The sequence below is a fragment of the Gadus morhua genome, chromosome 4, assembly GCF_902167405.1.
Source record: "Gadus morhua chromosome 4, gadMor3.0, whole genome shotgun sequence".
Lineage (NCBI taxonomy): Eukaryota > Metazoa > Chordata > Actinopteri > Gadiformes > Gadidae > Gadus > Gadus morhua.
The window spans coordinates 33,367,505-33,384,839 of record NC_044051.1 but is presented as its reverse complement, the minus strand read 5'-3'; the positions used below and the strand labels follow the sequence as shown (position 1 = coordinate 33,384,839).

General features: G+C 42.5%; 1 protein-coding gene across 1 annotated transcript in view; it reads left to right on the top strand.

The window, feature by feature from the left end:
- The first annotated feature begins 3,740 nt into the window (after positions 1-3,740).
- The window catches only part of LOC115541733 (NACHT, LRR and PYD domains-containing protein 3-like), a 38,046-nt gene continuing 24,451 nt past the window's right edge, over positions 3,741-17,335 (top strand). Inside the window, exons 1-5 of the mRNA XM_030353581.1 lie at positions 3,741-3,927; positions 4,752-6,534; positions 8,742-8,915; positions 11,892-12,065; positions 13,473-13,646. Coding sequence (XP_030209441.1) covers positions 3,741-3,927; positions 4,752-6,534; positions 8,742-8,915; positions 11,892-12,065; positions 13,473-13,646 — 2,492 coding nt within the window. The remainder of the gene's footprint in view (positions 3,928-4,751; positions 6,535-8,741; positions 8,916-11,891; positions 12,066-13,472; positions 13,647-17,335) is intronic.

Sequence of the window (17,335 nt, the reverse complement as noted above, 5' to 3'; positions counted from 1 at the left end):
GGAACCTGTCTGAATAAAGGAATATGGGTCAGGTGACCTTGGGTGTCTTGAAAGGCGCCTCTAAATTAAATCTATTATTATTATTATTAGAACATCAATCACTATTTCAGTCTTTCCTGTAGTGAGGTCAGATTGGTTCATGTTGTAGACTTTTGTTGTGGAGGTTCATTCTGTACTTTAGTGAGGTCAGATTCGTTGTGTTGTGGACTTTTATTGTGGAGTTTCATTTGTAACATTAGTTACTTGTTGGTGGTTTTATGGTTGTCTATAATGGTTTAGCACATTGATATGTAGACCCTTGATGCTTTAGTTACTATGCTCTACTGGGAGAGTTCAGTGTTTCAGAAGTTCAGAAGGGAAATAAGGAATCATCCTAATAATGAAGAATGAGATATAAACATATAGCGATGGAGTGTGTAGATTTAGGCATAGATAGTGATAGAGTGTGTAGATCTAGACATAGATTGTGATATTGTTTAGATATAGACATAGAGTGACAGAGTGTGTGAGATCTAGACATAGTGATAGAATATGTAGATTTAGACATAGATAGTGATATAGTGTGTGATCTAGACATTGATAGGGATAGTGTGTAGATCTAGACATAGAGAGTAATAGAGTGTGTAGAACTAGACATAGAAAGTGATAGTCTTCACTGCAGTAATTTCAAGTTCGGTACTAAGAATCCACAGAAACAATATGGAGTTGTGTTTGTGTCCAGGTCTCCAGTCTACTATGGATGAGGAGAGAGAGGAGGGGGGTCCTACCTCTAAGACCACTCTGTCTGGGGAAAATGGCCGCCGGAGCAAAGCTGAGAGGTAAGAAGAGGATCTCTCTGTCTGTGACTGTTGTCCATCTCAGAGCTCAGCAGTGATATATCATGACTCCATCATTAGTCTGAGTAACAGCTGTGTGTGTTGTGTTGAAGCCCAGAGCAGCAGCAGAGAGCATACTCCCCTGGACCCAGCTGTGTCTCCATGAAGAGTGACCACTCTACGGGTGTACCTGTTAGGTTTAAAGATGGAAATCAACCTATTGAGAAGAGGTGAGGACTTAGAGAGTGACCGGTCAGACATGGAGGGGGGCTTCTTCAGTGGAGGAGGAGGGGGGAGATGTTATGGTGGTAAGAGGCTGTGATTGGCCGCGTCACACCGTAAGCAAGAGCTGCCAAATTGTTTTGCACAAAGGTGACTCCGATCAGATGGATTTCTGGATTTCATGCAGAACAGCGTAAAAAGCACAAATCACATGCAATCCGATCCGTTCAATGATCTGATCTGGTTTGGGCCACTTTCATATGCGGTCCTAAATCAGATACAAGAGGGATCTCTCACAATGCGACCTCAGGTTGAACAGTCGTCTTGTAATTAAGGTGACTTTGACGTGATTCGTCTTATAGGCCACATATAAAATGCAACGTGAACAGCCAAACCAGAGCAATAAATCTGAACTGAGCATTAAGGCTTCCCTGATATGAACACGGTTCTGTCTTTGTTCTCTACTGTGTTTTGTCTGCGTGACTGCCGTTCTGTGGTCAAGATTGACAATAAAATAGGGTCTAACATTTGGTCATTGTCGGTTCTTAATACAAGAGATGGAAAGGATAACATGTTTAAATAAGACTGACTTTGACAAAGCAGCAGTTTGATACATCAGTGTTGATCAAACAGATTTATAATTCTGTAACTGTAGTTTCAAGAATGAGGTTACTCAGAAACAGTAATAACATCTCTGTAACAAGTTCAGAAACAGTAATAACATCTCTGTAACAAGTTCTAAGATCTTATCAAGATAATTAAGGACTTGGAAGCTTGATACAAGCTAAATGCTCTCACGTTAAAACTGCCTTGTAAGAAGAATTATCATGTCAGCTTAAAAACTGCAGTCTGAGTAAAAGCTGTGTTTGTTGTGTTGAAGCCCAGAGCAGCAGCAGAGAGCAGACTCCCCTGGACCCAGCTGTGTCTCCATGAAGAGTGACCACTCTATGGGTGTACCTGTTAGGTTTAAAGACGGAAATCAATCTGTTGAGAAGAGGTGAGGATTTATCAGAGTTTATGAAAATAAAGCTTCTATCAAACTTCCATAAATCCTGGTTCTTATTTTTCTAGAAGAGTCCAGCAGCAGAGAGCAGACTCCCCTGGACCCAGCTATGTCTCCATGAAGAGTGACCACTCTATGGGTGTACCTGTTAGGTTTAAAGATGGAAATCCATCTATTGAGAAGAGGTGAGGACTTAGAGTGACCGGTCAGACATGGAGGGGGGCTTCTTCAGTGGAGGAGGAGGGGGGGGGCGGAGGGGGGAGATGTTATGGTGGTAAGAGGCTGTGATTGGCCGCGTCACACTGTAAGCAAGAGCTGCCAAATTGTTTTACACAAAGGTGACTCCGATCCGATGGATTTCAGGATTTCATCCAGAACAGCGGTAAAAGCACAAATCAAATGCAATCCGGTCCGTTCAACGATATGATCTGGTTTGGGCCACTTTCATATGCGGTCCTGAATCAGATACAAGAGGGATCTCTCTCAATGCGACCTCAGGTTGAACAGTCGTCTTGTAATTCATGTGAATTTGACGTGATTCGTCATAAAGGCCACATTTAAAATGCAACGTGAACAGCCGAACCAGAGCAATAAATCTGAACTGAGCATTAAGGCTTCCCTGATATGAACACGGTTCTGTCTTAAGTAATAACATCTCCGTAAAAAGTTCTAAGATCTTATCAAGATAATTAAGGACTTAAAAGCTTGAAACAAGCAAAATGCTCTCACCTGAAAACTGCCTTGTGAGAAGAATTATCTTGTCAGCATAAAAACTGCAGTCTGAGTAAAAGCTGTGTTTGTTGTGTTGAAGCCCAGAGCAGCAGGAGAGAGCAGGCTCCCCTGGGCCCAGCTGTGTCTCCATGAAGAGTGGCCACTCTCAACCTCCTGACCTGAAAGATGGACGCCCCTCCAGAGAGGAGAGGTAGGAGTTTCAAACAGACAATGAAAACAGACCGTGTCGTTGTTATCAGACTAAATCGATACTTATGTTTACAAGTCGGGAAAAATGCAATTGATTGTGTGTGTGTGTGTGTGTGTGTGTGTGTGTGTGTGTGTGTGTGTGTGTGTGTGTGTGTGTGTGTGTGTGTGTGTGTGTGTGTGTGTGTGTGTGTGTGTGTGTGTGTGTGAGTGATAATAAGCAAAGACCAAATGTAGATTCAGGATTCAGTTGATTAACTGTTCTTCGCACTGATTTCTCAAACTTCACTCAATAACTGCCTGGCTTGTAGCTGTGCACCTTTGGTCTCAGGTAGCACACACTGTCATCTCCTTCTCCACCTCTAGAGGGAGCCCTGACACAAGGAGTCACACGCTTTACTAAATGCAGTGATATAAAGTGTGTTAACAGAAGATAAAAACGATATCTATATATTTATAAATATAATAGATCCTGTGTGTGCGTGTGTGTGTGTTCTCTACAGACACCAGGAGAGGTCAAAGGCTACCAGTGCTCAGTCTGAACAGCAGCATCAAACAGAGCTGATCAAGGTGTGTAAATGCCGCCCTTCAGCTCTACATGATCATTAGAAAGCATCTCTTGTGGTGCTTATAGTCTCCAGGCTTCCCTCTTCAGACCAGCGGGATGTGAATCCAGGACAGATGCTTCTGATGTCCTCAGTGAGTTCAGAGTAAAGTTCTCCTTGATGTTTGGTCTGTTCCAGAGGGCTGAGGAGAACGCACACGCTTTCCTAGACAAGGAGATGAAGAAGCTCTGGAGGGATCTCTTCTCAGATTACCCACAATGCTCAGAGAGTCAGAGGGAGGAGGAGGAGGTGGATGGTAAGAACGAGGAGCAGAGGAGGCGCGCGATAGAGGGAGTGGTGGACATCACAAAGCTCTGCCTGATGGAGATGAACCAGGAGGAACTGGCCGACACACTGTGGGGCGGTAAGAGACTCTTATTTTGAAGACAGAGGAGACCATTATTTTGAAGCGCAGAAGACTCTTATCTTGAAAACAATGAAAATGTATATTATAAAGAGTAGTATGAGACTCTTATTTGTTCTGTTCAGACTAAATAACATAATCAAATTTAGTGTTAAGAGATTTCTTCATTTATAATTCATCAATGTGGAGATATCTTTCTTCTTGGGGGTTTAATGGTTTGATCCAGATACGAACGGTTATTGTGGGTCGATCAGGTTGAATGGTTTGATCCAGATATGTAGGGTTATTGTGGGGTTATCAGGATAAATGGTTTGATCGTTATGCAGGGTTATTGTGGGGGTTTCATGTTAAATGGTTTGGTCCAGATATATAGGGTTATTGTGGTTCGATCAGGTTAATGGTTTGGTCCAGATATGTAGGGTTATTGTTGGGTATGAGGTTAAATGGTTTGATCCAGATATGAAAGGTTATGGTGCGTCCATCAGGATAAAGAATATTAAACAATAAATGGCAAATCAACAGCAGAATAACTATAAGTGGAATAAGTGGAAGAGATGCATCACTATCTTGTTATATCAGCATATGAAGTGAATTTCAACTGATTCACTATCATTGCTATTATCATTAGACCAATGATTTTTCTGTGTAAATAACAAACAAAAAAGAAAAAAATATGTATCCATTCCTTGTTACGACCAGCTTCTCGAACCACAAGTAATGAAGTCAGTAAATACTATGAAGTTGATCATTTTACAGGAAATATTAACATGCTTCAAGTGATGTCACCTTCCACTATCTGATGTCTTCTCTTCATTCCCATGTAGGATCTGCTGTTGTTGAGTGCCAACATAAAATCAAGTCTCATTTGAAGAAGAAGTTAATGTGTGTGTCTGAGGGAATCCCGAAAGCAGGAAATCCAACGGGTCTGAATGACTTCTACACAGAGCTCTTCATCACAGAGAGAGGCAGTGGAGAGGTCAACAAAGAGCATGAGGTCAGACTGATTGAAACAGCTTCCAGGAAACCAGCCAAGGAAGAAACACCAATCAACTGTGAAGACATCTTTAAACCCTTACCTGGACGAGATCAACCAATCAGAACAATAATGACAACTGGAGTGGCCGGCATTGGTAAAACCATCTTAACACAAAAGTTCACTCTGGACTGGGCTGAAGACAACGCCAACCACGACATACACTTCACATTTCTCTTAACTTTCAGAGAGCTGAATTTACTGAAAGAGAGAGAGTTTAGCTTGGTGGAACTTCTTCATCACTTCTATATTGTGACCAAAGAAGCAGGAATCTGCAGATATGAACGGTTCAAAGTTCTCTTCATCTTGGATGGTCTGGATGAGTGTCGACTTCCTCTGGACTTCCAGAACAACCCGATCTGGACTGATGTCAAAGAGCCGTCCTCGGTGGACGTGCTGCTGACAAACCTCATTAGGGGCGACCTGCTTCCCTCCGCTCGCATCTGGATAACCACACGCCCTGCGGCAGCCAATCGGATCCCTGCTGAGTGTGTTGACATGGTGACAGAGGTGAGGGGGTTCACCGACCCACAGAAGGAGGAGTACTTCAGGAAGAGATTCAGAGAGCAGACGCTGGCCAACACAATCATCTCCCACGTCAAGAAATCACGAAGCCTCCACATCATGTGTCACATCCCAGTCTTCTGTTGGATCACTGCTACAGTTCTGGAGGACATCTTAAAAAAATCCCAGATAGAAGAGATGCCCAAGACCGTGACTCAGATGTACAGCTACTTCCTTTGGGTTCAGTCGATACAGGGGGACAGGAAGTATCATGGAAGAGCTGAAACTGATCCAGACTGGAGTTCAGAGAGCAGGGGGATCATTGTTTCTTTGGGAAAACTGGCTTTTAAGCAGCTGGAGAAAGGCAACCTGATCTTCTACGAGGCAGACCTGGCAGATTGTCACATCGATATCAAAGAAGCCTCAGTGTACTCAGGAGTGTTCACCCAGATCTTTAAAGAGGAGTGCGGGATGTACCAGGACAAGGTGTTCTGCTTTGTCCATCTGAGCATCCAGGAGTTTCTGGCTGCTCTTTATGTCTTTCTGTCCTTCATCAACGATGGTGTCAATCTGCTCTCAGAAGAACCACCCACCTCTGGGGAAGATAAACTCCTCCTCCTCTACCAGAGTGCTGTGGACAAGGCCTTACAGAGTGAGAACGGACAACTGGACTTGTTCCTCCGCTTCCTCCTGGGCCTCTCTCTGGAGACCAATCAGATTGTCCTACGAGGTCTGCTGGGACAGAGAAGAAGTACCTCACAGACCAATACAAAAACAGTGTCTTACATCAAGAAGAAGATAGATGGAGATCTCTCTCCAGAGAGAAGCATCAACCTGTTCCACTGTCTGAATGAGCTGAATGACCGTTCTCTAGTGAAGGAGATCGAACAGTCCCTGACATCAGGAAGTCTCTCCAGAGACTATCTCTCTCCTGCTCAACTGTCAGCTCTGGCCTTCATCCTACTGACATCAGAAGAGGAGCTGGACGTGTTTGACCTGAAGAAATACTCTGCTTCAGAGAGGGGTCTTCTGAGGCTGCTGCCAGTGGTCAAAGCCTCTAAAACGTCTCTGTAGGTTCACTATAAACATGTATCACAATGCTCCCAACACATTATACCTTATAGTAGAATATAAAAGTTACGATGACATAGAAAACATCTTTCGAGGTTATCTTATACCATGTATCTCAATATGCACAACGTTATATCGTGTAACAAGGTTGAAAAGTCAAACTCAAAAACGATTTATTATGAATTAAGAAATAAGGAAAGAAAAATGAATATTGTTTAATAATAGTTAAATACAGCTGTATTTAAATATGTAGCTATATATATAAATAATTATTGATACGCATAGATTCATAAATATACATTTATTATTAATAACAGGTAACCCATTATTTTAAAACATTTTAACCTTGTTAACTACGTTTGGCTATATGGACACTGTTTGGGTTTAACCGTTAGGATGCGTTGACACAGAGACGTCCGGGTCATCTGGGGGAAGGGTGAGAGGTCACGAGTGAGCAGGTAAAAGGAGAGAGAGGGAAGAGACAAAGGAGGAGAGTACTTAATCCTTTGTAGAGATCGCCCAGCTAAATGATATTTAAGCATTTACTTATTCGTTGTAACCAGTAGCGGCACCATATAATTATGATTGCAGGAGCTACGGGGGGCTAGATTGTTTATAGCAGAGGCTGATATATTTTGATGCAAAAAAATTACTACACACTACAATATGATACGAATCAAACATTCAAATCACACAACAAGCAGCAACGGTCATCAACACTTACACAAATGAAAAATATGATTTCATCGTCCAGTTTTGTTACATATAAGTCAGTTCGATGTCTTCATTAATGATATATATAAATATATATATTATTATTATATTATTGTGCCGATCATGGCCGGCGTCACCACGTGCCGCATTTGATCCTGGGAGGGTCGGCGGCACCGAGGCAGTCGTGGTTGTGGGCGATAGGATGTGTGTTTCAGGTGTGTGTGTGTGTTAACGTAAAGTCTCTCTCAGGGTGGTGTGGATAATGGGACACAAGAGTGTCAGACTCTTATAACATAGGCTCCTGTCTGGTCGTTCCCGTGCTTCTCGCCACATTATTATTAAAAACATATTTTAAAATTAAATTAAATATTAGTCATAACAAAATGACTTGGGGTTTTTGGAGGGGGGGCTTGGCCTGTTTCAGGGGAGCTCAAGCCCCCGCTAGCCCCCTCCCCTTGTAACCGCCGCTGGTTGTAACCCTAATAAACAAAACATCTCTGTAGATGAACTAAAATATGTATTACAATACAACACAAAAGATACATAATACTTAAATAAAAAGTAAAATTAATAGACTATACGAGTCTCAAACACTGCAAAAAACTCCAATATTGAATAAACATAAAGATCTAATGTATATATTAGTTAAATTAATAAGACATCGACTCAAATTAAAGATTTTCAACACAAGTCCTTCATTATGTTGAAATTATAAGATCTAAGTTACTTTAACGTGTTCTGTTTATTGTGTGTGCAGCCTGAATGGCTGTCATCTGTCAGAGAGATGCTGGGAAGCTCTGGCCTCAGTTCTCAGCTCCAGCTCTAGTCTGAGAGATGAATTAGAATTAGGATTAATCTTCTTCTCTGGGTCATCCTGAATAGTGCATTTCTTTACATGCTCTTGAATAGTGCTGCGGTGACATTTAAATGAAACTTTGCACAAAGTACAAACCAGTGTTTTAGTTTTCTGATCAAAGCAGAGTGTCTTCAGGGGAACTTAAGTGGGTCGTGTTTCCCAATAGAGCGATCAAGCTGGCGCTGCAATACAGCCGCTATTTAACCCAGCACTGAACTAAACCTTGGCAGTCTGCGTGCATCGCAGCGCCATTACCACTCATCTTATCAAACACAAGACCTCAATCTCACTCTATTTGTGTTGCCATGACAGTAAAAGGTGTACCTTGGATTCAGTGTGTTAATGATGGTATAAGGTGTTTGTTTTATAGATTCCTATTCTATTCATAATCATGTAGTCAGACAGTAAGGTGGACTTTAGAGTAAAGTTTAATCATTTTTTCTTCTTAGAACTGAGTATTTTTATGGACATTTTCCGGAGTTTGCTGAATCTTCAGTTATCTGAATTCTAAATTAGTCATATTTAAAAAATCTACTGTATTGACATTTAGGTAAACTAATAAAACATTTCTAATAACAAATTTCAAATGCAAAATGAATCACAGTTCCTAACGTGTTCTGTTTATTGTGTGTGCAGCCTCAATGGCTGTGATCTGTCAGAGAGATGCTGTGAAGCTCTGGCCTCAGTTCTCAGCTCCAAGTCCTCTAGTCTGAAAAAGCTGGACCTGAGTACCAATGATCTGAAGGATTCAGGAGTGAAGCTGCTCTCTGCTGGACTGGGGAGTCCACACTGTACACTGGAAACTCTCAGGTTAGTTTCACTCAATGGTCAAACAGTTCCACCACAATTTCCCCATCAGAGGACCAGTATTGATCTGCTGTGCCCCAGTAAAATCTCCCGTCTGAGTTTTAACAAGATCCATATTTGACAGTGGATTAATTTAGTTTGATAATAAAGGTCAAATAATGGATTATTTTCTAATCCACAACATCAAAGAAACGCAGTTTAACCCAAAATACAAGCTGAGGCGCGCACCTTGCGGTCCGGGTCCGTACACCGCGGCGTGCACATTACTGTCCGTGCACGGCAGTGTGCATGTCGTAGATGGTGCACCGCGGCGCGCACGCAGCAATCCAGTGATCCTGGTTAATTTAATAGTCTCATAGATAATTGCTGCCTTGTATTCTTTTTTTTTCACATTTCCCACCCATGCAGTTTAGTGTTAAATGTTATGTAATTAAAATAAACATTGCCCTGATGTACACACAGCGTTGTTTAGGTTTTTTTAGTCTGAGAAGCTACGTAGGCAGTGTATACCGTTACCAACCCCCGTTTTGAGTCACTGGATCCACCCCCCCTCTGCGCTCCGGGACCTCCCACTTTACAAATTAATGTTATCTCTGATAGGGGGTCTGTTTCTGTTTTCACCACCAGCGCCGTGACATCTCTTTCCTCACCAACCAACTCTTCATCCTCCTCCTCCTCCTCCTCCTCCTCAATCAAATACCTACTAATAATAACCGGCTGCAGATTGGATAATATAATCCAATTAGGATTAATCTTCTTCTCTGGGTCATCCTGAATGGTGCATTTCTTTACATGCTCTTGAATAGTGCTGCGGTGACATTTAAATGAAACTTTGCACAAAGTACAAACCAGTGTTTTAGTTTTCTGATTAAAGCAGAGTGTCTTCAGGGGAATTTAAGTGGGTCGTGTTTCCCAATAGAGCGATCAAGCTGGCGCTGCAATACAGCCGCTATTTAACCCAGCACTGAACTAAACCTTGGCAGTCTTCGTGCATCGCAGCGCCATTACCACTCATCTTATCAAACACAGGACCTCAATCTCACTCTATTTGTGTTGCCATGACAGTAAAAGGTGTACCTTGGATTCAGTTTCTTAATGATGGTATAAGGTGTTTGTTTTATAGATTCCTATTCTATTCATAATCATGTAGTCAGACAGTAAGGTGGACTTTAGAGTAAAGTTTAATCATTTTTCTTCTTAGAACTGAGTATTTTTATGGACATTTTCCGGAGTTTGCTGAATCTTTAGTTATCTGAATTCTAAATTAGTCATATTTAAAAAATCTACTGTATTGACATTTAGGTAAACTAATAAAACATTTCTAATAACAAATTTCAAATGCAAAATGAATCACAGTTCCTAACGTGTTCTGTTTATTGTGTGTGCAGCCTCAATGGCTGTGATCTGTCAGAGGAATGCTGTGAAGCTCTGGCCTCAGTTCTCAGCTCCAACTCCTCTAGTCTGAAAGAGCTGAACCTGAGTACCAATGATCTGAAGGATTCAGGATTGAAGCTGGTCTCTGCTGGACTGGGGAGTCCACACTGTACACTGGAAACTCTCAGGTTAGTTTCACTCAATGGTCAAACAGTTCCACCACAATTTCCCCATCAGAGGACCAGTATTGATCTGCTGTGCCCCAGTATCGATCTGCTGTGCCCCAGTAAAATCTCCCGTCTGAGTTTTAACAAGATCCATATTTGGCAGTGGATTAATTTAGTTTTATATTAACGGTAAAACAATGGATTATTTTCGAATCCACAACGTCAAAGCAACGTTGTTTAACCCAAAATACAAGCTGAGGCGCGCACCTTGCGGTCCGGGTCCGTACACCGCGGCGTGCACATTACTGTCGATGCACGGCAGTGTGCATGTCTTAGCCGGTGCACTGCGGCGCGCACGCAACAATCCGTTGATCCTGGTTCATTTAATAGTCTCATAGATAATTGCTGCTTGTGAAAACAATTGTTGCCATGTATTCTTTTATTTTACATTTCCCACCCATGGACGTTCTGTAAATAAAATAAACATTGCCCGGATGTACACACAGCGTTGTTTAGGTTTTTTTAGTCAGAGATGCTACGTAGGCAGTGTATACCGTTACCAACCCCCGTTTTGAGTCACTGGATCCACCCCCCTCTGCGCTCCGGGACCTCCCACTTTACAAATTAACGTAAGCACTGATAGGGGGTCTGTTTCTGTTTTTACCACCAGCGCCGTGACATCTCTTTCCTCACTAACCAACTCTTTATCCTCCTCCTCCTCCTCCTCCTCCTCCTCCTCAATCAAATACCTACTTATAATAACCGGCTTCAGATTGGATAATATAATCCAATTAGGATTAATCTTCTTCTCTGGGTCATCCTGAATAGTGCATTTCTTTACATGCTCTTGAATAGTGCTGCGGTGACATTTAAATGAAACTTTGCACAAAGTACAAACCAGTGTTTTAGTTTTCTGATCAAAGCAGAGTGTCTTCAGGGGAACTTAAGTGGGTCGTGTTTCCCAATAGAGCGATCAAGCTGGCGCTGCAATACAGCCGCTATTTAACCCAGCACTGAACTAAACCTTGGCAGTCTGCGTGCATCGCAGCGCCATTACCACTCATCTTATCAAACACAAGACCTCAATCTCACTCTATTTGTGTTGCCATGACAGTAAAAGGTGTACCTTGGATTCAGTGTGTTAATGATGGTATAAGGTGTTTGTTTTATAGATTCCTATTCTATTCATAATCATGTAGTCAGACAGTAAGGTGGACTTTAGAGTAAAGTTCAATCATTTTTTCTTCTTAGAACTGAGTATTTTTATGGACATTTTCCGGAGTTTGCTGAATCTTTAGTTATCTGAATTCTAAATTAGTCATATTTAAAAAATCTACTGTATTGACATTTAGGTAAACTAATAAAACATTTCTAACAACAAATTTCAAATGCAAAATGAATCACAGTTCCTAACGTGTTCTGTTTATTGTGTGTGCAGCCTCAATGGCTGTGATCTGTCAGAGAGATGCTGTGAAGCTCTGGCCTCAGTTCTCAGCTCCAAGTCCTCTAGTCTGAAAAAGCTGGACCTGAGTACCAATGATCTGAAGGATTCAGGAGTGAAGCTGCTCTCTGCTGGACTGGGGAGTCCACACTGTACACTGGAAACTCTCAGGTTAGTTTCACTCAATGGTCAAACAGTTCCACCACAATTTCCCCATCAGAGGACCAGTATTGATCTGCTGTGCCCCAGTATTGATCTGCTGTGCCCCAGTAAAATCTCCCGTCTGAGTTTTAACAAGGTCCATATTTGACAGTGGATTAATTTAGTTTGATAATAAAGGTCAAATAATGGATTATTTTCTAATCCACAACATCAAAGAAACGCAGTTTAACCCAAAATACAAGCTGAGGCGCGCACCTTGCGGTCCGGGTCCGTACACCGCGGCGTGCGCATTACTGTCCGTGCACGGCAGTGTGCATGTCGTAGACGGTGCACCGCGGCGCGCACGCAACAATCCAGTGATCCTGGTTAATTTAATAGTCTCATAGATAATTGCTGCCTTGTATTCTTTTTTTTTCACATTTCCCACCCATGCAGTTTAGTGTTAAATGTTGTGTAATTAAAATAAACATTGCCCTGATGTACACACAGCGTTGTTTAGGTTTTTTTAGTCTGAGAAGCTACGTAGGCAGTGTATACCGTTACCAACCCCCGTTTTGAGTCACTGGATCCACCCCCCCTCTGCGCTCCGGGACGTCCCACTTTACAAATTAATGTTATCCCTGATAGGGGGTCTGTTTCTGTTTTCACCACCAGCGCCGTGACATCTCTTTCCTCACCAACCAACTCTTCATCCTCCTCCTCCTCCTCCTCCTCCTCAATCAAATACCTACTTATAATAACCGGCTTCAGATTGGATAATATAATCCAATTAGGATTAATCTTCTTCTCTGGGTCATCCTGAATAGTGCATTTCTTTAAATGCTCTTGAATAGTGCTGCGGTGACATTTAAATGAAACTTTGCACAAAGTACAAACCAGTGTTTTAGTTTTCTGATCAAAGCAGAGTGTCTTCAGGGGAACTTAAGTGGGTCGTGTTTCCCAATAGAGCGATCAAGCTGGCGCTGCAATACAGCCGCTATTTAACCCAGCACTGAACTAAACCTTGGCAGTCTGCGTGCATCGCAGCGCCATTACCACTCATCTTATCAAACACAAGACCTCAATCTCACTCTATTTGTGTTGCCATGACAGTAAAAGGTGTACCTTGGATTCAGTGTGTTAATGATGGTATAAGGTGTTTGTTTTATAGATTCCTATTCTATTCATAATCATGTAGTCAGACAGTAAGGTGGACTTTAGAGTAAAGTTCAATCATTTTTTCTTCTTAGAACTGAGTATTTTTATGGACATTTTCCGGAGTTTGCTGAATCTTTAGTTATCTGAATTCTAAATTAGTCATATTTAAAAAATCTACTGTATTGACATTTAGGTAAACTAATAAAACATTTCTAATAACAAATTTCAAATGCAAAATGAAACACAGTTCCTAACGTGTTCTGTTTATTGTGTGTGCAGCCTCAATGGCTGTGATCTGTCAGAGAGATGCTGTGAAGCTCTGGCCTCAGTTCTCAGCTCCAAGTCCTCTAGTCTGAAAAAGCTGGACCTGAGTACCAATGATCTGAAGGATTCAGGAGTGAAGCTGCTCTCTGCTGGACTGGGGAGTCCACACTGTACACTGGAAACTCTCAGGTTAGTTTCACTCAATGGTCAAACAGTTCCACCACAATTTCCCCATCAGAGGACCAGTATTGATCTGCTGTGCCCCAGTATTGATCTGCTGTGCCCCCGTAAAATCTCCCGTCTGAGTTTTAACAAGATCCATATTTGGCAGTGGATTAATTTAGTTTGATATTAACGGTAAAACAATGGATTATTTTCGAATCCACAACGTCAAAGCAACATTGTTTAACCCAAAATACAAGCTGAGGCGCGCACCTTGCGGTCCGGGTCCGTACACCGCGGCGTGCACATTACTGTCGGTGCACGCCAGTGTGCATGTCTTAGCCGGTGCACCGCGGCGCGCACGCAACAATCCGTTGATCCTGGTTCATTTAATAGTCTCATAGATAATTGCTGCTTGTGAAAACGATTGTTGCCATGTATTCTTTTATTTTACATTTCCCACCCATGGACGTTCTGTAAATAAAATAAACATTGCCCGGATGTACACACAGCGTTGTTTAGGTTTTTTTAGTCAGAGATGCTACGTAGGCAGTGTATACCGTTACCAACCCCCGTTTTGAGTCACTGGATCCACCCCCCCTCTGCGCTCCGGGACCTCCCACTTTACAAATTAACGTAAGCACTGATAGGGGGTCTGTTTCTGTTTTTACCACCAGCGCCGTGATATCTCTTTCCTCACTAACCAACTCTTTATCCTCCTCCTCCTCCTCCTCCTCCTCCTCCTCAATCAAATACCTACTTATAATAACCGGCTTCAGATTGGATAATATAATCCAATTAGGATTAATCTTCTTCTCTGGGTCATCCTGAATAGTGCATTTCTTTACATGCTCTTGAATAGTGCTGCGTTGACATTTAAATGAAACTTTGCACAAAGTACAAACCAGTGTTTTAGTTTTCTGATCAAAGCAGAGTGTCTTCAGGGGAACTTAAGTGGGTCGTGTTTCCCAATAGAGCGATCAAGCTGGCGCTGCAATACAGCCGCTATTTAACCCAGCACTGAACTAAACCTTGGCAGTCTGCGTGCATCGCAGCGCCATTACCACTCATCTTATCAAACACAAGACCTCAATCTCACTCTATGGGCCCTATTTGAACGGTCTGAAACGCAAGTGGGAAGCGCAAAGCGCAAGTAGCTTTGTGGGCGGTTCTACGGCGCTATCGCTATTTTACAGGCGGATAAATGACACTTGCGTCGCGGCGCAAGTGTCAAAAGGGTTGGTCTGAAGCAGCCTAATTACCCGTAGGTGTGGTTTGGGCGTAACGTCCAACAAACCAATGAGAGTGCCAGCTCCCATCCCCTTTAAGAGCAATGAGCGCATTTGAATCGGACGAGTTGATATTTTGACAGCGCGTCTGCAGTCTCCGATGAGACAGATGCACATGAATTTCAAACTGCAAATGGCTCAGTTTATTGCCAAATAATATGGCCTAATTCACACATGGAATAAGGGGTTTTCTTCCACAACTTCAGAAATACTGAGTCCTCAAATAAATTTCGCCAAAGAAAACGTATATATGATATAACATATGATATGCGGTAACTGTGGTTCTATTTAATGATATACGCAATACATTATAGACATTGTTTCTTATCAGTATTGTATGCTATCCTAATATGCATGTGTCCCCGCCGTAATAGACATTGCCATTGATTGTATTATGCGTTACGTGTTTAGTTTGCGTGTGTTTAAACAGAGCACACACGCGCGCCCGCATTCATTCATTCTTTTTAACACTCACTCGCGGTAAAACAATGTTTTTCACGATCAAATACTCATCAATCCTAAAAGTTATGGGCATGTAGGCCTACACGATGTCTGTGTCAAGAAAATATGGGTTTGCTGTACGGTGTTTGCAGATGCATTGATTTAAAAGTACAACTTATTACCGCTGCATCAACTGTTCTTTCCCAAATAATTGACCAAGAATGTGCGGCTAGGTAGATGAGAGAAGCAAAGTGTATGCGCGAGGTGCACAAGCAATCCGTATGCATCGCATGCGCATGTATGCATCCGCCCTTAAAATAGCATCTGAACAACGCGCCACTGACTTTAAACCAGGTATTTCCTGGTCAGTAGCGCAATGGTATTCAGCAACGGCAAAATAGCGTTTGCGCCAGAACACGCCTCCTCCTTCCGCCGAACCGCCCCTTGGGGCGCATGATCAATCCCTAATTTACCGGCGAGTGGCGCTGGTGGGAAAAGAACGCTCTGCGCCAGTTGTAAACTAGCAACGACACATGCGCCAGTGACTAAGTCACTTGCGCCGGATGCAAGATAGGGCCCTATTTGTGTTGCCATGACAGTAAAAGGTGTACCTTGGATTCAGTGTGTTAATGATGGTATAAGGTGTTTGTTTTATAGATTCCTATTCTATTCATAATCATGTAGTCAGACAGTAAGGTGGACTTTAGAGTAAAGTTTAATCATTTTTTCTTCTTAGAACTGAGTATTTTTATGGACATTTTCTGGAGTTTGCTGAATCTTTAGTTATCTGAATTCTAAATTAGTCATATTTAAAAAATCTACTGTATTGACATTTAGGTAAACTAATAAAACATTTCTAATAACAAATTTCAAATGCAAAATGAATCACAGTTCCTAACGTGTTCTGTTTATTGTGTGTGCAGCCTCAATGGCTGTGATCTGTCAGAGAGATGCTGTGAAGCTCTGGCCTCAGTTCTCAGCTCCAAGTCCTCTAGTCTGAAAAAGCTGGACCTGAGTACCAATGATCTGAAGGATTCAGGAGTGAAGCTGCTCTCTGCTGGACTGGGGAGTCCACACTGTACACTGGAAACTCTCAGGTCAGTTATCAGCCTCTCCTTCAAACTGGTTATTCTAGCTTCCAGTAAGTGCTGCTCCTGCCTCATTTCTGTTGCTCTTTTCTCTGCTGACAAAACACTCCCTGGTTCTACACAATGTTAGAACCTGTGAAGAAACGGTCTTAGCGTACCAAACACAGCAGACTTCTCCTGACTCTAACCAAACAATATCTCATTGAGTTGTAGCTATTGAGAAAGGAGCATTTGTTTAAGATCCTGTCACATCCAAGTGAAGGCAGTTCTGCTGTCTGTGATGTCATCTGCCCACTTCCTCTTTCTGTTCTCAGACTCTCAGGGTGACACAGCTTTGTCTCCATGAAGTATCAATAAAGCTTTTACTTGTCTTCAATGTTGAATGAATACACTTTATAAATGTGGTTACTTTAGTAGAAACTGCTCTCAACCAGATACAATAAAGTGTGTGTGTGTGTGTGTGTGTGTGTGTGTGTGTGTGTGTGTGTGTGTGTGTGTGTGTGTGTGTGTGTGTGTGTGTGTGTGTGTGTGTGTGTGTGTGTGTGTGTGTGTGTGTGTGTGCAGGTTGTCTGGCTGCCTGGTCACACAGGAAGGCTGTGCTTCTCTGGCCTCAGCTCTGAGCTCCAACCCCTCCCATCTGAGAGTGCTGGACTTGAGCTACAATCACCCAGGGGACTCTGGAGCTGCGCTGCTCTCTGCTGGACTGGAGGATCCACTCTGGAGACTGGACACTCTCAGGTATGGAGAGGACAGCTCACCACTGAGGGACAAAGTCTCCTACATGATTCAAGCTGCTGCTAGATGAAGTGGTTTGAAGAGGCAGCTGTCACTCATGTTGTGTAGAACGTGATGAGACGGCAGATGATGAAGGTGAATGTTTCAACATGCTGCTCTCACT